Source organism: Pinus tabuliformis, chromosome 7 (genome assembly GCF_031772625.1).
Source record: "Pinus tabuliformis cultivar Carrire ecotype Pingquan chromosome 7, CPIR1, whole genome shotgun sequence".
NCBI lineage: Eukaryota > Viridiplantae > Streptophyta > Pinopsida > Pinales > Pinaceae > Pinus > Pinus tabuliformis.
In genome coordinates, this window is record NC_142293.1 from 793,026,132 (window position 1) to 793,052,310 (window position 26,179).

The window sequence follows — 26,179 nt, forward strand, 5'->3', positions numbered from 1 at the left end:
AGAATGCTAAGCCATTTTATTATACTGAGTAATAAAATGAGTACAGGAGGTGATCAGGAAGATGGCACCTCTACTTGCACAAGGCAAGTGAAGAAATACACTCAGAATAGCAAAGGAATGGCCCCTCTTTGATCTGCATCCAAGCTGCTGGGAAAACTGCTGCGTTGCTGCTGCGGCTAGAAATCAAACGAGGATTTGAGACTGCTCCCCTCCTCAGAAAAAGCTGAAACTCTGGAATATGACTCTACTCAAGAAACCCAGAAAACCCCAGAAAGCTTTCCTGGAATGGCTGACCCCCGAAAATCACCCCCTTGGGGTTCTGCGTAGTTCTTCACTGCTCTGCGCTGCCACTGAATAGAACCCTCTAAAACTCAGCCCAGAACTCTGCCAAACTCCTCCAATATGCAAGAGTTGATCTCTTGCTCAATCCCTCGACTCAAATCCTCCACAAACCCTCAATCCAGACTGCTCCCAAAAAGAATTGCGTCCCTCTCCCAGTGCTGCGTAGTCCTCCAGAACACTGATAAAACCACTGTGGAAATGCTGAAGATACTGCTGTTGAAATGCCAACGAAAATACCTTGCTCAAGCAGGCACTTGAAGTCCCTTGGGGCTAAGGGTGAGATCTCCGAACAGAGACACTCAATGCACTAAACAATGCGCAAACTAGTTAAACAGCCAGCGTGCTCTAAGCCAAAACGACTATCACAAATGCACATAACCGAATGATCAAAATGAGGGGGCTCCTCTCTCTTTTATAGCTTCTGCCTCTCTCAATCCCAATGCTCACCTTCTCCTGCGTGATTCCCCTTTTGCCACGTGTTCCTCCCCTCCTGCACAGTCCCTGCATGTGTCTGTGTGGGCTCCATTTCTGCGTCCCCCTTTTGGCCCCCTTGGCTCTCCCTTTAAGTCACAACGTTGTGCTACTAGTAAGTGACTTTTATTCTAAAAGTGAGTTATGTCCCCCTTTCTCACTTTTTTATTTTACAAAATAACTATAGAAGGCAAAATTTGGCAAAATTGAATATTCCAATTAGCTGGGGCTAATTAGGAATATTACAGTTGGGTTGTTGAAAAATTGTAAAAAGTTGTCTATTCTTGCACTAATTGGTTTACTGTCGTGTTTATTCCGCTATGCAAAGTAGTTTGTTGTGGCGTTTGTGGTGGTTGTGTTAGAGATTCTAAAACTTTAACCTAGATTCTCTAGGGCTGTGGAAAAACAACACTATAGAAAATCTCTTTCCCCACAACTTTGTTTCTTCATCACTCCCTTAGGTTTATTTTATAATTTCATTAAGCCAAAATCCCTAATCGTAGTCTTTTAAATGATCAATGGCTAGGATTAAATCCTAAGCCTCACTTGAGATCAACGATTGAGATTATATCTAAGGCAAGTAATTTTAGAACGTTGGCCAAATATTCCACAATAATTAATTAGATTGATTATTGTACTTTTTCTACATTAACCTTAGGAAAGAAACCATAATATCACTTACTCCACCAAGCAAGCACCTAAAGAGGAATTCAAATATCTTCGACATGCTAAGACTACAAACCAATGCAGTGTTGAATTTGTAACTATGGTCGGTTTTCATAATGCACTTGTGGTCACTTGGTGTAATTATATTTATCATTGTAAAACATATTTATAAATGCTTGAGTCAAAGGAAAATTTATTTTGAGTCGAAGTCCTATTGCGACTTTCAAAAGATGATAATTTAATTTTTTCAAAATGAAATTTTGGGCTCCAAAAGTGACAAGTTGGCTTCCCTCAAAGGGAAGTCGGCCTTGGCCAAGAGAGATGACCATTCACCCTAGACAGACTACTATATGAAGGCTGCTCGAGCTCTTCGTTTGGGCTCTCAAGACAATTTCTGGGTAAGTGAGCGAAGGACAAGAGGAACAAAGAAGAACGAAGAAGAAGGTTCAATTTTCTTTCTCCTATCTCTCTCTAGCAACTAGCACATGTAAAGGAATCTCTGTGATTGCAGTTTCTAGGGCAACTTTTGCAGGGGAGTTGAAATTTTCTTGGTTACTAGGGAAACTGTTGCAGGGTCGGAATTTTGGGGCAACTGATATTGTAGGAGAGCCGAAATTCTGGAAGTGCAGAATCAAGCGCAAAGTGCAAGATTAGTTTGGGTGACTTGACTTGGTGTAATGTTCCTAAACAAGAATATAATTGATATACAAAGCATGAAACAATCCAGCAATAAGAAAAACGAAATATACATTAACCACCCATGGAAACACTGGAAATAGAGAACTGCTGAGCCATTTTATTACTTCTTCAGGAGCAAATACAATAGTAAAATAGAATGGTGCACTTGGGTTTGTCTCAATGGACAAGCATGACAAAACCCAAGTGAGAAAATGTTGAATTGAAGGCTGCTACAACTGCTGCACCAAACTGAACTACATTGCCCCATAAAATTGTTATGTCTACTGACTTCGAAGGGCTGGAATCATTGCTTCCCGTGCTTATAAAATTATGAAATTTCAGCTCCTTACTCCTTGGCCTAAACCCCAAAAAACCCACGAAGGAATTGGCCAAATGTTGACTTCGGAATTTTGGCCCAAATTCCCCTTGGCTCCTCTAGCTGTTGGCTCAGTTGGGACCCTTGTTTGACCCCTTAGATCTGCTTAGAAGATTCTATAAAATTAGGAGTGTGATCCTTGCCCAAAACCCAGAAAAACCCAGAAAGTAATTTGGCTGGTTTAGACTTTGGAAATTCGACCCCCTTGGAGCCCAACTTCTCAGCTTCAACTGCAACTGCAAAACTCGGCTTGCTGGAATCTACTTGTAAATCTTCTCGGAAATGGACCCAAAGTGATGGGCTGACCTCTACTATCAATCCCCTGACTTCCCGATGGGCTTATGACCTATGGCACCTGCTCCTTAGCTCCACGAAATTGCTGGACTGGCCCTCTGCGTTGTCCCAAAGCCCAGTAATTCAAACTACTGAGATGCTCGCTTTGATGGCTCCGAAACTTACAAGAAAGGCTGGCCCTTTGCTGCTCTCCCAATCCTCTAACTCTCCCGGCAAATGCTCGATCACTGATAGCTCCAAACTCCCCTTGCGCATTCTCTAGCGAGCTAGAAATACACACTCCCTGTTGTGGCTAAATGGTAGTGTTGTAACACACTCCTGGAACTCCTGAAATACTTATGGAGCTACCTCTCTAGGGTGGGCATGGATGGCCCCCCTAAGTAGAGGTTTAAACTCCTGCTTGACAAATTCGTGGCTAAACAGTCGGTTGACTCAGCTAAACAGCATAGCGAATAGTCAAGTAATTTTGATTGCAAGGTGTAAGAATGAATACAAAATGAGAGCTGCTCCCTCCTTATAAATGCTTGGGCCTCCCTAGCCTCATGTGGGCCCCTCCATCCACCTATTCAACTTTCCCTCCAAGCTATTCGAATGGGCCAATTCAAACTCCCATGTGGGTGGCACCCACATTCCACTAGTAACAAAATAAAGTTGAATTGTCTCTTAAGTCCCTAAGTCGAAGATGATGGGTTCTCTTCCTTAGCCAAAATTGTGCAAAATTATGTAGCAGCACCTTGTTGCAAATGTATTTGAGAGGAGACATGACACTTGGAGGGGAAGACTAGGTTTGACCATAGGTCTAGGTGTGTCTTTCATTGAACAAGAATAATTTCTCTATTGAAAAGGTTGTTGGGTTTTTGTGGGGTAAATCTTATCTCTCTTTTGTGCATTGTGATCTCTACTGTTCTTTATTGTTGAATTTTCTAAAGTATAATTACTGAATGATATATTGGAACAAGTTAAAAGAAGATCTACATCAAAAGTAATTATCAAAATTTCAAAAATATTGTGCTAACCCTAATTGCACTAGAAAATCAACATGGTATCAGAGCTTTGGTGACGAAAGGAAGGTACATTGAAATCACTTTTGTAGAAACCCTAGAGATAGCATTTTATTAAATTCCTTCTTGTACATTGGCATTTATGGCTTCCTCCATGAAATCTGAAAACAAGCTAGAGGGAGCATCAAACTTTAGAGCTTGGAAAGTCAAAATAGATCTTATTCTTGCCAAAAACAAAGTGTTGGATATTGTGACAGGAAAGACTACTGAATTGTCTAACGCAGTTGGAAAAGAGAAGTTCAAGGAGGATGACATTACTGCCATGAGTCTAATAGTGGAATCCATTAGAGATCATCTCATTCCCTACATTGCAAAGCATGATACCTCCAAGAAGATGTATGATGCCCTAATAAATATCTACACTATCAAGAATGTTGGTCAATCCATGAGTTTGATGAATGAGCTCCAGAATACAAAGATGACTAATGACAACATTGTGGCTTCATACTTTGTGAGGATTTCACAAATCAAGGATCATATATCAGCTATTGGAGAATCTATTTTTGATCAAGAACTTGTGACTACAACACTCAATGGTCTTCCTAGATCATGGGATGCATTTGCAATAGGCACAAGCAGTTGGAAAGACACTCCATTTGAGCAATTATGGACATCATGTGCTCAAGAAGAAGCAAGATTGATGACTAGAGATCGTTAAGATGAAGAAGTTCAAGCCCTTGAAGCTCACTACAAGAACAAGGGAAAGAAGAAGTTTGGACTTCAACATAAGAAGTCATGAAAGGGATCTTCTTCCTATAAGAAGAAGAAAGACTTATCTAAGATACAATGCTATGGTTGTCAAGAATATGGACATTTCAAGAGTGATTGTCCTTTCGTAGTAGAAGTTGAAGAAGATGAAAAGCCGAAGAAGCCCAAAGGTGAAAAATACTTCTATTACTCCGCTTTGACAAGTTCCTTTGCAGATGATGATGACATGTTGTTGGTAGATAGGGGAGCATCAAGGCACATGATCGGAGAGTGTAAGAATCTTTCAAGCATGACAGAGAAGAAGTTGTCTCAAAGGGTTGAATTGGGAGATAATGTTAGTTTTTGTAGCATCGGAGGTGTTCTAGTCTTGAGACTTTGTGGAGAGGCTAAAGCATATGAGTTCTCCATAACCCATAAATCGTTTTTGGAAATTCCACCTAGAAGTGTCTTAGTTAGATTATTAACTATTTTTTTAATATTTCCTAAGTCTAAACTTAGGAAATTTGGTTAATTAATCATTATTAATTGAGAAAGGTGAGAATTATCTAGAAACTCACACAGATCAACTAAGAAATAATCACAACCATTGATTAATTTTAATCTTGGCCGTTGGAGCCCCACAGTGAGATTATAAGAAGTCATCGATGGGTAGATGGAGAAACACACTTGTGACACTTGAGATCGATTTGCTTGGGTAGTTCGATTTCTGAAGAGAGTAGCAACAATTGCCAGAAGAGTTCGAGTCAAAGAAGGGAAGCAGAGACAAAGAGGGGTAGAGACAGTGAGTCCGAAGGAATTTTCCCAGTTCCAGAGTGTCCAAAAATTACTGTGTGCCAATATTTTCTCAGTTTCCAATTTATCTTCCTCGGTATTATTTTTTATTTGTGAAGATTGCAGTGTGATTAATTCGTTGTTTCTATAACAATAAACTGCAAAATTAATTTACAGTTAGAAGAATTAATTCTAGCTACTACAGTAGAATTTCAGTAGTGAATTTTTCACAAACAATAACAACGATTTAGTCAAAGGAGTTGGAAAGGCATCCATAGAGCTGGAATCTGGTAACAATGTACATCTCAGCAATGTCCTTTATGTACCAGGTTTGAAAAAGAATCTTGTCTCTGTTTCTTATTTAGAAGATAAAGGAGATAGGGTTTCTTTTGTGGATGGAAAAGTACTTGTGTGGTCAAAGGGATCTAGTATAGATGATGCTAGGGTTATTGGGATTCGTGATGGAAGATTGTATAGACTTGTGAGTCAACCAGATCAAGCATTAGTACATGATGAAATAGATCCAAGTGAGTTATGGCACCGAAGGTATGGACATCTTCATTTTAGAGCATTGCTTGAATTAAGTGAAATAGTGTCAGGGGTTCCTAAACTACAGATAAAGAATGATGGTGTATGCAACGATTATGCTCTTGGGAAGAACATCAAGAAACCATCTCCAAACAGTGACAACAGATCTAAGGAAGCTCTGGACTTGATTCATTCTGATGTTTGTGGTCCGATGCTCGTGAAATTGCTTGGTGGTTCGTTGTACTACGTGACATTCATTGATGACTTCTCTCGAAAGACATGTATATATCTCTTGAAGACAAAAGACAAGGTATTAGACAAGTTCCAGGAATTCAAAGCTATAGTGTAAAACTTAACAGGTAAAAAGATCAAGATATTGGGATTTGACAATGGAGAATACACCTCAAAGGAGCTTTTTGCTTTGTACAAGCAGGTTGGCATTAAGAGGGAGCTAATTGTCCCCTATAATCCATAATAAAATTGTGTAGTAGAATGAAAGAACAGGTCCATTAAAAGAATCTATCAAGGCCATGATGCATGATTTGGACTTGTCATTGTTCTTATGAGGCGAAGCATCATGGACAATTGTGTACATTCAAAATCGAAGTCCTCATAGAGTTCTAGAAGGTATGACTCTTGAAGAATCCTTCTCCAAAAGGAAGCCAGAGGTTGGGCACATGAGAATCTTTGGTTGTCCTGTATATATTCATGTTCCTAAGGATAAGAGGAACAAACTTGAGCCTTCAAGAAAGAAAGGCATATTTGTTGGATACAGTGAATCTTCAAAAGCCTACAAAATATACATTCCAGAGCAGCGTTGGATTGAGGTCAATCGAGATGTCACCTTCAATGAGAAAGTGGCATATTGGAGGTCTAAGGAAGTCTCCATAGATTCTTTGGAAGAAGTTAAACATGAAGCTTCAAGGGAGGAGCACTCAAGTTCTATAGATTGTACCAAAAGGTTTGAGGGCCTGAAGATCCAATAGAACCAATCATAGTTCCAAAGATCAAGAAGAGACCAGCATGGCTTAGATCCACATTAGAAGAGGCAGAAGGACATGCAACTCCTGATGGCACATCTAGAGAAGTGAAGAAACCTAAGAGTTTCTCCAGCTATGCAGCTCTCATGACAAAACTCATTGATGAAGAACCTTCCACATATGAAGAAGCAACTAGCCAACAAGTGTGGAAGGAAGCAATGAATGAGGAGTACCAATCAATCATGAAGAATGATGTTTGGGAAATTGTGCCAAGGCCTGAAGGGAAGTCCGTGGTGACTTCCAAGTGGATCTACAAGATAAAGCATGCTGCAAATGGTAGTATTGACAAATACAAGGCGAGGTTCGTGGCTAGAGGATTCTCTCAGAAAGAGGGAGAAGACTATGATGAGACTTTTGTTCCAGTTGGTAGGTACGCCTCCATTAGATCCATCATTTCTCTTGTTGCTGCGTTGGGATGGAATTTGCACCAGATGGATTTGGAGACTGCTTTCCTCATGTTCGAAAATCAGAAAGGCAGAAGATTTTCTTTATGTTGATAATTACTTTTGATATTCTTATGTTCTTATTAACTATCTTGTGTTCTTCTTTTATCTTAGTTCATCAAGCAATTACCAAAATCGTAACACGAAGATCAAAGACACCAGATGTAAGCGGACAACCAGGGCAAAACCACTATCTAGGGGAAAACCCAATCAACAACTCTTCCTTCAATAGTTTCACGAGATAATCCAAGACTCGATCTAGACATAGACTTCCTACAATCACCAAGTCAACCCTTCCCTTCTTCTGCAGATGATAACCTTCCAGCAACTTTGACATAGATGCAGCAACAGATCTTCGACCTTGATGCAGTAGTACTTTGATCTTGAAGCAGCTCTTCGACTTAGAAGCAACAATAGAACTTCAACCTAGAGACAACAAAAATTTCGACCTTGATGGAGCAACAAAAACTAGACGGTGATACAGTACTTCAACCTTCCAGTAGTAGCCTAGTAAATTCACACGTGTGAGAGGGAGATTACCCAAAAACTTTGATTTTCTTCTCCAACAAATTTCCTTCTACTTCTTTTGCAATTTTGTATTCTTCTACTTCCCTTTCTTGAATATCGAACTTGTGTGAGTGATCCTCCAAATGAATCGAATTGCCCTTATTTATAGCCTCTTCTTTAGGTCGAATTACCTTGAAGTAGGCCGACTTGATTAGGTGAGGGCTGACTTGGTGTGGAGGTGACAAATGACTTATTCGTCTCATTAAAAAATATTTTTTACATGATTCAAAAGCCCAAGAAGGGTCTTATAAAATGGGCAATGACTCTAATAACTCAAGACAAAACATGTAAGTCCTTAATGGGGCCTTTGACCTATAACAACATGACCCAAGCATAAAACCCATACTTTAAGAAGTCATAATAATAATAATAAAAGTTTCTTTTGATAAATACATTTAATTATGACTCAAATTCAATTATGAAGACCGAACCTAGTTACATTCTTCAACACTCCCTCTTAACTAGGGAGGTATTCATGATTACACATATATATACAAGTACATGGAAGATTTCAAAACACATGAACCATGAAGAGTTTAGGCACACACGGTGCCACAGACTAGATTCCTGATCAGGGCAATCTATCTGTGTGAGACTAAGATGGACTAAAGCTTTCAGCCATTCTAGGTACCATTAGGCTTACTTGCTAACCATCAACCCAGGGAACTAGGTGCGGAATGCAAGGTTAGAGCTCTATGACCATTGCCTCCCTACTTTGGGAACTAGACATCAACACATAGGCCGGCTAGCTGTCCTTCCAGGCATTTTGTATTACACATAATGCCTCAACATATAAAATCTCTCTAGATCAAATAGATCGGTAACATCAAGCATGCTTTCAAACACTTTGAGAGATTTACCTGAGCAATCACAACCCCAATCAACAACAAACTTTCAAATACATAAGTAAACACAAACCTTTGGGGTCTTCAATCATCCTGATGCTGCTTCACAATTTATCACAGTAGGACTTAGAGGCTTCCCAAACAAATCTTGACAAAATTTTCCTCAATCATATAGCTTCCTTTCCTACTTCACATGCAACAACATATTCTACAACCGAATCCTGCTTTCCTTCTTTCAGTAGCACCTCAATATACATTCTCCAATTTCTTCTTCAAGGTATCCATCATGACTATAATATGCCCTCCCTCTCAACTTGGGAGATATACTCTTTCCTTTATCCAAGCTCCCTCTTAACTTAGGGAGATCAACTACTTTCTATAACATTGAAGAATATTTCATGGCTTTAATCCTTCTTATTTGATCATCATTATTCATATAACATCCTTCATCATGCTTGCCAATCAAATCAACTTTTCTTATGAATATCTTCAACATCTTGAAGATTATGTACTTGCACAACTTAGATAGCAAGTACAACCAAATACATATATAGAAGCATGAATTTAAACATATCAAAATCATGGAAGCATATCAAATACCTAAACTTAGTTAGGTTCATAATCACCATGAGACACATTCCTTAAACTTCAACTTCTTGCTTGGGTTAGGTTATAACCCCTAGATCACATTAATATCTTAATCGAGATATCAATCTCATTATATATAGGGCCTCAATATTACTTTGATAAATATGACAGACTCTACTATGATATATTGCAAACCCTAGAAGTAATTCAAACAAGTATGGTTCTACAATGAATCCAACAAATTTAGAATTCATATTTTAGACTTCTACTAGGATTTAATGCAAACCCTAGATTCCATCTTTGAGACACTAAGCCTTAGATGTCAACAAATAAAACCAAGCACAATATGATCAACTTCTACTAGGGTTTGTTGTAAACCCTAGATTTTATCGTCATAATGGAAACAATATCACCATATCCTAGAATATCAAACTTCTACTAGGGCTTAGTTACAAACCCTAGAACTATGAGCATCAACGAGTAGGTTAGCACATATACATATCTAGGATTTCATAATCATGCATAAGCATATCACAACAATATCTATTACGTAAACCCAAGACACAAATATCAGTAAAAGTTTAGACATATAATAAACTTGATCAGCCTAGGGTTTTGATCAGAGGGACAAACATACACCTAGGGTTTCATTCCTAGGAGCTTACTTTAGATATATAATGGTTTTGCTCATAAACCCTAATTTACCAAAGCCTCAAGGTCTAGGAAAATATTACCATTCAACCTAAAGGACTAGGGTTTTCTAATGACATTACCTTCAAAACCCAATCATTAAAAGAATAGTAATTTTCTAGATTTCATCAGTAACCCTAAGTAGATTAGGGTTTTTCACATTAGCATTGACATACCCTTAGGTTAGGGTTTTATAGAGAACCTATTAGGGTTCCACAAACATGATGATTTTAATGAGGGTAGATTCAATCTAATGATTAATCACCCAAATAAGAATCTTTATGATTCAAAGGTCCTAGACATAACACTTGTTAGTAATGTAAAGCAGATTTATTAGAATGAATGAATATACCTTTATCATGAAGAGAACAAAGCTTATAGTCTAAGACATACCTTTGAGTTAGACAAACCATTTAGGACATCAATTCCAATAGAACTTCTATCATGCTTAGTCTTGTGAGGTTTTCTCCATAGCCCTTGAGCATTTAGCAAGCCTTTCCTAAACAAGGAAAATATGAAAAGAAATGTTATTAGCATCTAATACAAACTCATCTAGATAAGAGAAGGAAACCAAATATAAAAAGGATAATACAAGGAATAAGATACTTATCTTTGAAAAATGGTGAGGGCTCCTTCTCAATCTAATCTCGAGGGAGACCTATAACTTTATCAAAACAATTCAAAAATAATTTTCCAAAGCATGTTAAACTTACAAGTACTAGAAATCAAGGCATAAAGGAAATTAATTCAAAACTTTAGAGTCGAGGACTTAGTAGTGTAAGTCCGTTATTTTCGATTCTTTGGACTTGTTCTTCTTTGGAGATCCTTCTTCGGCAACATTTGCTTGATCCATGTTTCTCTTTTTATTCCTTGGATTGTTAGGAAAATAATTTTTATAGTGACTCATCTTGTGACAATTGTAGCATTCTATTTTGGATAGGTCTACCTTCCTTTTTGGTCCTTTAGACTTCTTGAAGGTTCCTTTATTCTTGTGATGTGCGGAATAGGCATTTGAAATTTTCTCCTCTTCATTCTCTTTGTTGCTTACTAATGAAATTCTGACTTCTTCTTGACTACATGCATTCCATAATTGTTCGAATGTAGGAGTTTCCTTCCAATTGTTGCTCGCTGATGAAAAGGCACTCCAAGATGTTGGTAATCCTAGAAGTGTAGTGATTACAAGCTCCTTTTCAGGTACTATCTCATCTATTGCCTGGAGGTCATCTCTGATTCTAGCTATTCTTACAAAGAAGGATGCCACGATGTCATCTTTTTTCATATTCATTGTCCTTAGTTCATTCTTAAGACTTGCAATTTGGCCAAGATTCTTGACTGTGAATAATTTGGATAAGGCCTCATACATCTCTCGAGTGGAATCTATGTTGGATATATATGGGATGAGGTTATCCTTTATTCCATCCAGCATTAGGGTCATGGCCAATATCTCTGTTTCTCTAAACTTTGCCTTTTCTGCATCACTTTATTCATTTGTGGGCTTCTTTACTTTTCTTTTGACTAGATCCAAGGCTTTATTCTTCTCGAGGATGAGATCTATCCTCTTTTTCCATGCCTTGTAATTGGATGTTCCTTCTAATTTCTTTTCTCCCTTCAATGAGTTAGACATGGTTCTTGAAGATAGTAGGCTTGACTCGTTATATGATCCTTTTCCTTGATGACCCTTATTCAAACTTCTTAAAACTCCTTTCAATAGATCTTTACGCTGCCTTTTTCCTTCTTCTTCACCTTAGCTCTGATTCCATGTTAGAAAATTAGAAAGGCATAATGATTTTCTTTACGTTGATAATTATTTGTGATATTCTTATGTTCTTATTAACTTTCTTGTGTTCTTATTTTATCTTAGTTCATCAAGCAATTACGAAAATCATAACACGAAGATCAAAGACACCAGATTTAGGCGGATAGCTAGGGAAAATCCCTTATCTAGGGGAAAACCCACTCAACAACTCTTCCTTTAATAGTTTCATGACATAATCCAAGACTCCTTGATCTAGACATAGACTTCCTCCAATCACCAAGTCAGCCATTCCCTTCTTCTGTAGATGATAACCTTTCCAGCAACCACTTCGACCTAGATGCAACAACAAATCTTCGACCTTGATGTAGTAGTACCTCGATCTTGAAGTAACACTTCGACCTAGAAGTAACACTTCAACCTAGAAGCAACAACAGAACTTCGACTTAGAGACAACAGAAATTTCGACCTTGATGCAGCAGCAGGAACTCGATCTTGATGTAACACTTCGACATTCCAATAGTAACCCAGTAAATTCACACGTATGAGAGAGAGTTTACCCAGAAACTTTGATTTTCTTCTCCGACAAATCTCCTCCTACTTTTTCTACAATTTCATATTCTTTTGCTTCCCTTTCTTGAATATCGAACTTGTGTGAGTGATCCTCCAAATTAATCGAATTGCCCTTATTTATAGCCTCTTATGTGGGTCGAATTACCTTGATGTAGGCCGACTTGATCAGGTGAGGGTCGACTTGGTGTGGAGGTGACAAATGACTTATTTGACTCAATAAAAATTATTTTTACATGATTCAAAAGCCCAAGAAGGTTCTTATAAAATGGATAATGACTCTAATAACTCAAGACAAAACCTAGAAGTCCTCAATGGGGACTTTGACCTATAACAAGATGACCCAAGCAGGAAAACCATGCTTTAATAAGTCATAATAATAATAATAATAATTTCTTTTTATTTCTTTTGATAAATACATTTCATTAAGACTCAAATGCAATTACGAAGACCGAACCTAGTTACATTCTTCAACACCTCAATGCTCTGATTGAGGAAGAGGTGTACATAGAGCAACCTCAAGGATTTGAGGTAAATGGAAAGGAGTCATGTTTGCATGTTGAAGAAGGATTTGTATAGACTGAAGCAGGCTCCAAGAGCTTGGTATGCTCATATAGACAACTATCTGACGAGACTGGGATTTACCAAGAGCGAAACTGATCCAAATATTTACTTTAATGTTGTGAGGAATTCACTTGTGATCTTACTATTGTTGATTATGGGTAGCATTGGATGTGCTGTAGGCCTCAAATTTTGCAGGGAGGCTTGGGCACATGCATTCCAAAGAACCCATAAATCATTTTGGGAAATTCCACCCAGAGTCGATTTTATTAAAATAATTAATATTTTTAATGGGGTTCCGAAGTCTAAACTTAGGAAAATTAAAATATTAATGGGTATTAATTTGATTGTGGGTGAATCTTCTAGATAAAGACGAAGATCAAGTCAAAATGATTTGAGCCTTTGATTAGGAGTTAATCTAGGTCGTTGGTTGCCCAACAGGAAGATATAAGAAGGGGCTTGAGGGTCATTTGGAAAACACACCAAGAGAGATCAAGAAATCGATTTTCTGAAGTGAGAAGTTCTCAGGAGGAAATTTGATTGAGGATATTTCTTGCAGCGAAGGGGCAGGGATAGCTTCTAGAGAGAGAGAGTGGTTTTCTTAGCCAGAGAATCATCAGTAGAGAGAGGCACAGAGTAATCCAACAGTGGCAGCGCAGAAACCAGTGAGGAGTCTGAAATTTGTAAAGGAATTCGAGTTTCAAAAGCCGGGAGTCGGGGTGTGAGACTAGGAGGCAGAAATCGAATCTCCTGGGCAGCAAATCGACCAGCCAGAGGAGTGACGCAGTCCCCAGAGAGCTTGACGTTGGGCTAACGCATAGGGAGCGTAGAGGCAACCAGAAAAGCTTGGGAGGCAATCATTCTGGGGCTGGATCAGTAAGGATTTCTAGTGATAGTGTGAGGTAATCTCACAATTCTTTCTGCCAATATTTCTCTCTGTAACTGAATAACGCTATGAGGTATTCAAAGATGTATTCTGAATTTGCTATTGCTTAATAATAATAAACCTTCAGAGCTGCTGCACCGGTTTTCCCGCATTGGGTTTTTCCAAGGACATTTGTGCAAAAATAACGGTGTCCTATGTGTTTGTATTTCCTTGCTCAGTTTCTATGTTTCAGAATCATATTTAATCTGGTGTAGGTTGCTTCAGTAATTTACTTCAATATTTCAAGAAGAAATCTGAAATAAGTTTGTAATATAATTTACAATCTAGGTGAAGTAGATTCACCTGGTTGCAGTAGGATTCCTGAGATTGTTAGATCTAAGAATTTTCACATGGTATCAGATCTTTTGATGTGAAACAGGAAGAGCAAATCTAGCACTGAAGCAAGGGCCAACTTGCTATAGCAAGCAACAGTTCGAATCTCCTAAGGGATTACGCAGTTCTAGCCAGAAGGGCTATATTTTCGAGGTTGTCTCTCTTTGAGTGAGTCGATAGAGAGGTAAAACTGTCGGATCGAGAATTTGCCAAGGCAGAGGGAGCCATGGTGCAAAGCTAGAGGGACGCAATTTTCTGCAAGTTGAGTGCTGGGAAGAAATGCTGTCGAAAGAAGGAAGCAAGTGGCATAGTGAGGGAATACTCCCTCAGTGGTTTCTTGTCGAGGAAATCAATATTTCTCATTTGCTGGGCAACAGAGGAGCAACAGACTTACCAACTCTGTCAGGGTGTACGTAAGCCAATCTAGAAGCTATCCAGTAGGGAGAAAGAGGGAGTTATTCGACAGTTTTCGGAGGATATGGCAACCAGTGGCTTGAGGGATCAGGACAGGTTGGACAGAGTTTCCAACTACGTCATTTGGAAGGCTAGAATGTCTTTCCTTTTAGATGAGCATGCCGTCAAGACGTATGTTGATAGTGTGGTAGTTGAACCTGCAGATGCAGATCCGCTGAAGGAGTACAAGGTTGAGATGGAAAAGGCTAAGATGATGATCCTAGATGGAGTCAAGGGTCACGTGGTGTGCCACGTTGCTAGTAGAGCAATTGCTAAGGAGATGTGGGATGCCTTGGCCACATTATATCAGCGATCTTCCGAGCAGCGGAAGATGTACTTAGAGCAGAAACTGATTTGCTCGGATGCAGAAGGGAGAGCGTGTGGATCCTTTCCTCACAACGCTGAAGGACACTTGTGATGAGTTATTGGTTGCGAGGCATACACCTCAAGATTCAGAGTTAGTGAGACTGGCCCTAAATTTTGTATCGGATGAGTGGCAAGTCTTTGTCCAAAGTATCTTGGGCAGAGCAGCATTGCTTAATTGGGATGAGATGTGGGCAACTCTGAAATAGGAGGAACTGAGGAGAGACCTGGTCAAGGTCAAGCTTGACAAAAGCAACAACAACAGTCGATGCCCAAGGAGGAGGAGGAGAATGCAACCCTTGCATCAAAGGGACAGTAGGGGCAACAGAGATGAAAGAAGGTCGTCTCCAAGGTGAAGTGTTTCAAATGTGGTGAGATCGGCCACTATGCATCCCAATGTCCTTTAAAGAAAAAGGACAAGGATGAGAAGCACGATCCCAAGGTTGTAGCCACAAAGATCGAACAGGAGGAGGTCGCTATGACAACCAGGATACCTCTAGGAGGGAGGTGGGTTGATTTAGAACTGTAGTTCGATAGAGCTACAGATGGGTCGGATCCTTGAGGAGCCCACCTCTTGGATAATCACCTTGCTACAGAAGCCCATGATCAGTAGTAGCAGGATGGAGGAGTTTTGAGTTGGTGCCATGGAGTGTTGGAGCGACAGATGCAGGAGTTAGAACTTAGTAGTGCCAGAATTGGAGCAACGTAGAGCAAAGAGGCAACAGTGCGTGGAGGCACATTGCAGAGCTTCAGCAACGCAGTGGCTTCAGAAGACAGCGTGGGACTAGCAACAGTTAGGCTTTCAGCACCGAGGTGTATCCACTGGATACTTATCTAGTTTTGGGTGTTTCCAGTTTGCTTATCTCAGCAACTGAGTTGCAGTACGGATACAGTGTTAGCAGTGGCAATGCTAGTTGCATAGCAGATGCAACATTTGAGAGGGAGCTGCAGTACAGATGTAGCATTGACAGTGGCAGTGTCAAAGGCAACAATACAACAACAACAACATCGTAGTAGTTGGTGGACAGCATGTCAGACATCAACAACGCAGAGGGCAATGCTTCAGAGTCAAAGAAATATGCAGCAACAGTATATTGCTAGAGCACATTCTTCGCTAAGAGGAAGTGTTGATTTGGAGTAGCATCAGATGTGCTCTAGGCCGCAAATTTTGTAGGGAGGCGATTTTATTAAAATCATCAATATTTTTAGTGGGGTTCCTAAATCTAAACTTAGGAAAATTAAAATATTAATGGGTATTAATTTAATTGTGGGTGAATCTTCTAGATAAAGATGGAGATCAAGTCAAAATGATTTGAGCCTTTGATTATGAGTTAATCTAGGTTGTTGGTTGCCCAACAGGAAGGTATAAGAAGGGGCTTGAGGGTCATTTGGAAAACACACCAAGAGAGATCAAGAAATCGATTTTTTGAAGTGAGAAGTTCTCAAGAGGAAATTCGATTGAGGAGATTTCTTGTAGCAAAGGGTCAGTGATAGCTTCCGGAGAGAGAGTGGTTTTCTTAGGTGGAGAATCATCAACAGAGAGAGGTAGAGAGTAATCCAGTAGTGGCAGTGCTTAGCCAGAGGGGCCGACGCAGAGTCACACAGAGGCAGCGCTTAGCCAGAGGGGCTGACGCAGAGCCACACAGAGGCAGCGCAGAAACAAGTGAGGAGTCCGAAATTTGCAGAGGAATTCGAGTTTCAGAAGCCGGGAGCCGGGGTGTGAGACCGAGAGGTAGAAATTGAATGTTGATTTGGGGTAGCATCAGATGTGTTCTAGCCATGAAAATTGGTGGAGAGGCTAAAGCACATGAGATCTGGAAGACCCAGAAATGGTTTGGACAGATTGTACCCGGTTTGGGAGATATTAAATTAATTAATATTTTTAATGCAGTTCCTAAGTCTAAACTTAGGAAAAATAAAATATTAATTGGTATTAATAAAAACTGGGTTAGAAGGTTCCAAAAGTCATGGATCAAGCCAAATCTAATCTTAGTCGTTGATTAGAGATCTAATCTCAGTCGTTGAAGGACCAATAGGAAAAGTATAAGAGGAGATTTGAGGGTTAGTTGGAGAACACAATAGAGTGATCAGTCATTCATTTTGCTAGAGTGGGGTTGCTAAGCAAAGTTGAATCAGTGATCAACAACGAGGGGCAGTGAGTATGAGGTAGAGAATACTAAGAGACTAATGTAGAAGTAGAGAGAGCGAGAGCAACAACCAGTCCAGGCTACGCAGAGCCCAACAGAGACAGCGCAGAGGCCAGAGGGAGTGCGTCATCGACGCAGAGGCTGCTGGAGTGATGCAAAGGGTCTTAGAGGCTTCACAATGCCTTAAAGGGCTGACGCAAGTCAGCAAAAGGCTGATGCAGAGGCGAGAAGGGCCAACGCTGAGCTTCAGTTGTGACAGAGAGGGTTTCGTGGGATAGGTTTTTTGAATACTTGTTTCCGAATATAGAGGTATTGTTGCCGTGTATTTTTCTCTATCGGGTAAGCCGGTTAGCCCCCTAGTTGTATTTAAGGAAATATTGTGTAATAATAAACCCTCAGAATAGCTGCACCGGTTTTCCCACATTGGGTTTTTCCGGGGACATTTGTCCAAAAGTAATGGTGTCAATTGTGTGTTTGTTTTCTTTCAGCTGATGATCTATAGATGTTGTCACTGTATTTTGTTTATTTCGGTATTTAAATGTTTTAAATAACTTGTTTGAATTTAAACAAGTATAAAAAAAACCCGGCATAATACAGATTAATTTTCTAACAGATAGACTTAGAAAATTCAACATCGAATCTCCTGGGCAGCAAATCGACCAACTAAAGGAGTGATGCAGTCCCCAGAGAGCTTGACACTGGGCTAACACAGAGGCAACTAGAAAAGTTGGGGAGGCAATCAGTTTGGGGTTGGATCAATCAGGATTTCCAGTGATAGTGTGAGGTAACCTCACAATTCTTTTTGCCAGTATTTCTCTTTGTAACTGAAGAACCCTGTGAGGTATTCAGAGATGTATTCAGAATTTGCTATTGCTTAATAATAATAAACCCTCAGAGCTACTTTATTGGTTTTCCCGCATTGGGTTTTTCTAGGGACATTTGTCCAAAAATAATGGTGTCCTATGTGTTTGTATTTCTTTGTTCAGTGTCTATGTTTCAGAATCATTTAATTTGGTGTAGGCTGCTTCAGTAATTCACTTCAATATTTCAAGAAGAACTCTGAAATAAGTTTGTGATATAAATTACAATCTAGGTGAAGTAGATTCAGTTGGTTGCAGTTGGATTTCTAAGATTGTTGGATCTAGGAATTTTCACAACTATTATATGTAGATGACTTGTTTCTAATAGGTGCCTTGCCTCTTATCATTCAGTGCAAGAAGCGGTTGGTTTTTGAGTTTGACATGAAGGATCTTGGGTTGATGCACTATTACCTGGGATTAGAAGTATGGTAGAAACCTGGTGAAGTCTTCCTTGGTCTAGGAAAGTATGTGTTAGAGATCCTTCAAAGATTCAGTATGGTGGATTGCAAATCCATGGCAACTCCCATGGTGACTAACTTGAAGAAGTTAAGAGGCTCCGACTCCAAATTGGTAGATCCATCTATTATCAATGACTAATTGGTATGCTGATGTATTTGGTTAACACCATGTCGAACATTTGCTTTGCTGTGAGCACCTTGAGCCAGTTCCTCGTAGAACCGAGTTACGAGCATTGGATAACAACATTGCACATTTTCATATATTTGTGTGGTATAGTGAACTATGGCTTGAGGTTTCTTGCAAACAAGGATGTACAACTTCAGGGATATACAAATGTTGTTTCGGCGGGAAGTGCTCAAGACAGGAAGAGTACCTCGGGACTATGCTTCAGTTTGGGATCCACTATGATATTGTGGATAAGCAGGAAGCAAAGGTCGATTACTGTTGAAGTAGAGTACATCGCAGCCAATGAGGCCTTGTACTGAAGTAGTATGGCTTCAAAATTTGTTTGCAGGATTGTTTGACCAATTCTTGGAACTGACAGTGATACATTGTGATAATCAAAGCTATGTGAAGCTTTCCGATAACTTCGTGACATGGTGTAGAGGAGAGCAACAAGCCTCGAGTACATCTTCACTGATGAGAAGACAGTTAATGTTCTAACGAAGCCATTGCCAAGGGACAAGTATGTGTAGTTCAAAGTCAAGATAGGGCTCGTGAAGATCACCTCTCTCATTGAGAGGGAGTGTTGATTTTTCTGCAACATGGATGGACATTCTCCCAAAAGGGAGAATGGGTCCAGGAGACCTAGAGGGCTCAACAGGCAGTGTTGAGTGAGTGTCTCTTAGAGGAGGACCCTAGTTGCACACCAAAAATGGTGGAGGTCCAGGACCTTGATCACACGCCGGAAGGGTGGAGTGAGGGTTGGTTTAGCATCTAGACCTGATCGCCAACCAGGAAGGGGTTAAGTGAGGTCTTGTCCCAGATTGCTCACCAAGAAGGGTGAGTGAGTGCTTACTAGTTGAAGGTCTCAACATTTTGGCCTAGGTGGTGGCCATGGGATTCGAGGACCGATCACTCTAGAGGAGTGAGTCCTGATATGTTGATGACATTGCCATGGGTTTGGTACCACCCCAGATATGGCCACTAGTGGATGTTGATGATAGATGATGATACTGTTAATAATGGATAACCTTTTCTTTAGATAAATTTGTTCAATTTGAGAACTCTATGATGGGGATTATGGATGCCTCGCTATTTAAGAGTGAATGTTGAATTTGTAACTATGGTTGGTCTTCATAATGTACTTGTGGTCACTTGTTGTAGTTATATTTATAATTGTAAAGCATATTTATATATGCTTGAGCCAAAGAAAAAATTATTTTGAGTCAAAGTCCCACTGGGACTTTCAAAAGATGTAAATTTGAATTTTTTAAAATGAAATATTTGGTTCCAAAAGAGACAAGTAGGCTTCCTTCCAAGTCAAGTCAGCCTTGGCCAAGAGACACATCCATTCACCCTAGATAGACTACTATATAAAGGCAGCTTGAGTTCCTCATTTGGGCAATTCACATTCCTCTCACAAGACAATTTCTAGGCAAGTGAGCAAAGGACAAGGACAAAGAAGGATGAAGAAGAAGGCCAAATTTTCTCTCTCCTATCTCTCAAAGAAGGATGAAGGAGGCCAAATTTTCTCTCTCCTATCTAGTAACACGCACATGTAAAGGAATCTCTCTTTGTGATTCACAGTGTTTGGGGCAACTGTTGCAAGGGGCCGAGATTTTTTGGGTTACTGGGGCAACTGCGGTAGGGCCGAAACTCTAGAGCAACTGGTATTGTAGGAGGGCTGAAATTCTAGAAGGGTAGGATCAAGAGCAAAGTGCAGGATCAATTTGGGTGACTTGACTTGGAGTGGAAGACCAGGTTTGACCATAGGTCTAGGTGTGTCTCTCATTGAACAAGAAGAATTTATTTATTGAAAAGGTTGTTGGGTTTTTCCCCGTAGTGGGTTTTCCTAGAGTAAATCTTATCTCTTTTGTGCATTGTGATATCTACTGTTCTATATTGTTGATTTTTTTAAAGTATAATTACTGAGTGATATATTGGAACAACTTAAAAGAAGATCTACATAAAAAATAATTATCAAAATTTTAGAAATATTGTGCTAACCCTAATTGCACTAAAAAATCAACATGTAGAAGACCTTCCAAGGCTACAAAATCAATAGAAAGGTCCACTAAAGTGACTCATCAAAACACTTGAAAGTGTTCATCCTTATGAGGTTTAAAAAACAACAATCAGAAGTTCCACCAAACAAGATGGAAGCGACAAAGATATTTCTGATTTAGGTGATGTAAATGAAATGGATGTTTCATATGATTGTGAATTGAATTCATCTACTAACTTTGAATCAACTTCCTTTGAAGAATCTCCTTCTCATGATGAGTGGAAAGAAACAACGCAAAAGGAGTATGATGCTCTTATCAAGAATGGGATATGGAAGCTAGTGGACCCTCATTCGGAATCAAACCAATTGGATGCAAGTGGGTCTTCAAGGGAAACTATAATGCAGATGGTTTACTTGGCAAACACAAAGCACGACTCGTGGCAAAAGAATTTGCAGAGAAAGAATGCATTGATTATGAGGGGACTTTTTCTGCCACAACAAAATGGACCATCATTTGTATTGTATTTGCCTTGGCAACATAGAATTAATGGAAAGTTCATCAAATGAATGTGAAGGTTCCTTTCTTGAATGGAGGCTTGAAAGATACATGTTTTAGTTGAAAGGTTTTGCTGTAAAGGAACAAGAACATAAAGGCTTGAAAGTGTTAGCTCTATCAAACATTAGGTATATCTCCCAGCACTCATCCAACATAAGAGAAACAAGTAGAACACCCCCTTCTAGTGACATCAATAATGTAACATCACCATCATGCAAGATGCTCTAAATAAATATAACACATGAAGTAGCAGCTAAGTCACAGGACACGTCCCCTAGGGTCCCGTGTCCCGTATTTTACGTATTGGACACGAAAACGGCCCTAATACGTGTCCAATACGATTTTTAACGTGTCATAAAAATCGAATACGTATTCGACGTTTTCCATTCGTGTCATAAATTTTGAATACGCGTATTTTGTACATAGAATACGTTGCCCTAACGTATTTCGATGTTTTGAATACGTATTGAAAAAAAAACATGGTTTATAGCCCCTTCTTAAATCAAGAGAAAATCTATTTAAAGGCTTAAGGTTAGCTCTTCTAGGTATGCACTCAAAATGATTATTTTTTTGTGATCAACATCTAAAATCTCTTTCGGCCCTATGGAAGATTGTCCTATCAGTCGAAGTGACTTGATTTGGTTATCATCTATTTTTGCTAGGATCAAATCTCTCTCGTTGGAGGAGTCTTACTTCAGAGTTTTGTTTGGTGTTTGGGATTCGTTTGGGCAATGGTTTGTTGCAGGAGGAGACCAAATACTATTCATTAAACTCTTCTATGATCTCAGTCCTTATCAAGACATGCTACACGTACAATCTATATGTCTTGTTACGCAATTCTTGGCACTTAATTGAACAGACCTGTGGCAATCTTTGCCTAAGGTTTCCTCAGGGGGATTTGGTCCAATCTCGTGAACAACAGTGACCTCCTCAATTCAAATACATGTTTGTATGGCTATTGAAAGGAGGTGAAGACTAAAGGTTTTTGACTGGTCTTTTATTGCTTCAGCACTATTAAAATCTAAGCAGACACTTATCATTTCAGGCATCAAGTTAAGGTCTAGTGCAGCTTATTTTGTAGCATATATCTGAAAGTAATTGTGACATATAGCCATGCGATCACAAGCCTTGACGCAATTTTTTGCAACCTCATTCTGAACCATTAATTTCTTTCAGACTTGCAATTAGGATCAATTTGGCAACTCCTCTTGGGAATACCGAGCTATGATATTCCTACTTATTTTGTATCTAGTATCTACACTTTTGTATTTTCCATTGGCATTCTCTCAGGAGTCAGTATCTACTATAGTCTATGATCTATCTATGTACATTGTAAACACTGAACAGTGATACATTTTGATTTTGATGACTTAATGGAAAATCTGCATTTTATGGTTTTAATATCTAAGTTCTAAATTTATAATTAGTACTAGTAGTAAGTACTTACTACTTAGTTTCTTATGTGCTTGTAAGTTGTAAATTTTGATTCTATTTATTTTTTTAAAGTGAACTATGAACTTTGAGAAGTAATTATATTTTAATTTGATTAGATAAGCTGCAACCTGCAATTTAATATGGATAAAAAACTATATTTCGGTATATATATATATATATATATATATATATATATTATTAAATATATATAAAACGTGTCCCCCGTGTCCTGTTTCCAGGTCGCTGCGTTTCGTATTGAATACCTCGTATTTACGTGTCCTCCGTGTCTCGTGTCCTCGTGTCATGTGACTTAGAGTAGCAGCCACCAATATATGAAGAGAGTGATCCATGAAACAATGGCATGAAAATAGAAGTGTCAGCCACAAATATTTGAAGAGAGTGATCCATGAAATATTGGCATGAAAATAGCATCAAAACTATGATAAGATGATCAACTGTGAGCATCCACCAAAGAGAAGTGAGTCCTCTTCAACCCAAAATGCCAACTCAACTGAGCAGTGGCATCTCCAAGCAGAGAAAGAGAGTCTGTGCACCAATACATTTAAAAATCTCCAAAGGTCCCAACTGCAAACTTCATCAATGTGCTAACAACGTGAACGTCATGCATTATGAGGTGTAACATTAGGCTCCAGCGCCAAAATGCCAACTCAACTGAGCAGTGGCATCTCCAAGCAGAGAAAGAGAGTCTGTGCACCAATACATTTAAAAATCTCCAAAGGTCCCAACTGCAAACTTCATCAATGTGCTAACAACGTGAACGTCATGCATTATGAGGTGTAACATTAGGCTCCAGCTTGGAGACATGCACTCTTAGTGGGAGCAATGTTAATAAAAAATGGACAGCTCATCAAACTGGTAGAGCCCAAAAATGTGAACTAGACCAGAACTAGAAAAAGGTGTGGAAAAAGTTGGACCAAAAGAGCAGTTGACCAAAATATACATAAAATATTGAAATTTTAAATAAAAGCATATATACATATATTCATGTGCATCCATATGAGTCACATCATATATATACAAATATGCAAAAGTTCTTATTTATACAAATATGCAAAAGTTCTTATTTATATAGCAGAGTGCATATAGCCAAAATAACTTTTAGTGCAATACATCTCTGAACCAAAGTACATCGACATATTCCATCCATCTGCCATGTCCAATTCTACTGCCAAATCTTAAACCACCAATCCTAGAGGAGAAATTGTAAGCGTTTACAAATGTTTCTTTTAAATCTGTCAGAAATATTTGATTAAGAAACTGTATGAGCATCCCATTAATCTTTGATTAAGTCTTTTTGCTGTTTATAACCAATATTAATCTTTGAGATTTAATTTTTTATCATTCACATGTACCTTCTTTATTTAGATCACATCTTGTAGTTTTCTCAATATCAATTTCTTGATCACAACACCATAGTAATGCCATATGTGTTGGAATATTTCATCTTCCTTTTGCGGCGGGTCTTAATTCAGTTATCGACCATTTTCTAACTTAGGCCATTATTTTGATTTCAAGTTTGTATACATTCACTATATCTAACATGGATAAATTTCATCTTCCTTTTGCGGAGGGTCTCAATTCAGTTATCGTCCATTTTCTAACTTAGGCCATTATTTTGATTTCAAGTTTGTATTCATTCACTATATCTAACATGGATCTTCCACGTAGTCCAGTTAACGTAATTTGAGGAAAACGTTAACCTCTACTGCATGAGGAATGTCACTTAACAAAACTAGTATTTACCATTTACCAGTTGACTGGCATCCTAGGTTCAAGTATTTGTTATTATGTATGCTTTCAAATAAGTTTCTGACTTTCGTGTCTGGTTCACATTGTGATGATTTTTGGTTCTTTCTCAGATACAGATGGATGAACAACAACGTCCTAGTGGCATACCAGTTACATTGTTTACTCTTCAATCTATATATGCACAGAACGATGATGAGAAACTTGAATTTGAATATGAATCAGGAAACATGAATCTTCAGGTAACAAATTAGCGTTCTGTTATATAAGCTCCTCTATTATTTGAACCTCCTCCTCTTTGAAATTTCATTGAAAGTAACGTTTTTGTATTATTAATTGTGCAGATGAATGGATACACTTCTCAGGCTGAAATAGCACGTGAGGTAAGTGTCGACTGAAACCTGTACATTTTTTTGTCAAGACTTTGTATGTGGCAGACTGGTGATACTCAAGATATACATTTAATTTGATCAATGCAGGTGAATGTTTTCCTGCACAAGTTTCACTCAATTCCAGCTTTCACAGCTAATTTGACGGTTGAACTTTTTAACAGATCAACAATGAGTTAAATATGATTCTTTCAGGAAGTTGATTAAAAGGTGAAAACAAAATATGAATTCAGTTTAAATCGCACTTCAAATATATACAGGCGTGCAGAATTTGCCCAGTATAATTCTTTATTTCATTTAGTTTTCATGGCAGTTTTCACAGTTTTACAACTGTACTAACAGGTTGATAAATGAATTATAGTAGGGAATCCCTCATAATCAGGGTTCAAAGGTAATATTTAGATTTAATCAGACGACAACTTTGTGTTCCTGGATCTTATGAATGTACGATGTTCGGAAGTTCAGAAGTTTTGTCTATTGAGTTAATCTGGTTTGGCAAATCAATGTTGCACTGAAAAGAAAATAAAAATATCCATCTATATGTGTGTGCGTGTCACCATTTATGTGAAATATAGAATTATTGGATTCACAAATTTTTATCTATGTTAATTTCCTTTATTTGATCTCACTCCTTTTTGTATACTTGTAAGGATTTTACCTGCCAAAGTTATATTATGCATGTCTGTGAATAGTTTTATCAGTTACCATTAGAGGTTTTCTAAGATATGCTTCAGAATTTTAAACGCTTTAGAGGCTAGATTTTAAAGTTGACAACATTAGATACAAAAAGGATTTTACCTGCGAAAGTTCTATTATGCATGCCTGTGAATAGTTTTATCAGTTACCATTAGAGGTTTTCTAAAATATGCTTCAGAATTTTAAACGCTTTAGAGACTAGGTTTTAAAGTTGACAACATTATAGTGTCTCATGTACTGATGTTCTTATTGTTTTTGTTTATTATTTTAAATTTCTCGTTTGTTAACCTGGTATGAAAATGGTATGATGGTCATCAAAGAATTACAGTCTTATGGATTACAAAAACATGCTAAATGCTATAATGATATTTTGGTTAATAGAATTATATTCTTGTTTTGGATTTACTTCAATGTTCCATGCACGCAATTGAAGTAGATTTCCTGTCAAATATATTTTTGTATTGTTAAATGATATATCTAGTCACAAGACTGGGCGGTCAAACTGTACTTGGCAAGGCTTCCTGATTTAGCCCAAGAACTCTAGCTGGGATTAGGCTACACACATCATAATTCTAAAAACTCGGGTTTAGACATCTACTAGCATAGATTCATTTTAACTCTGGATCTATCAAGCTCTGAGAGGGATCAAATCTCTTGATGTGTAAACATTTTTTCAAG

The 26,179-nt window shown here is 38.5% G+C and overlaps 1 protein-coding gene across 3 annotated transcripts in view; it reads left to right on the forward strand.

Annotated features, from left to right (window-relative positions):
- The window catches only part of MAD1 (mitotic checkpoint family protein), a 285,271-nt gene extending 260,047 nt beyond the window's left edge, over nucleotides 1-25,224 (forward strand). The window contains exons 14-16 of one of the 3 annotated variants that reach the window (XM_089458864.1): nucleotides 24,536-24,658; nucleotides 24,761-24,799; nucleotides 24,896-25,224. In XM_089458864.1, the coding sequence (XP_089314990.1) occupies nucleotides 24,536-24,658; nucleotides 24,761-24,799; nucleotides 24,896-24,985 (252 nt within the window). In that variant the 3' untranslated portion in view covers nucleotides 24,986-25,224. Of the gene's footprint in view, nucleotides 1-11,172; nucleotides 11,263-24,529; nucleotides 24,659-24,760; nucleotides 24,800-24,895 lie in introns of those variants that run through there. The other 2 variants (XM_089458863.1, XM_089458865.1) reach the window with 2 other exon arrangements.
- The last annotated feature ends 955 nt before the right edge of the window (nucleotides 25,225-26,179 follow it).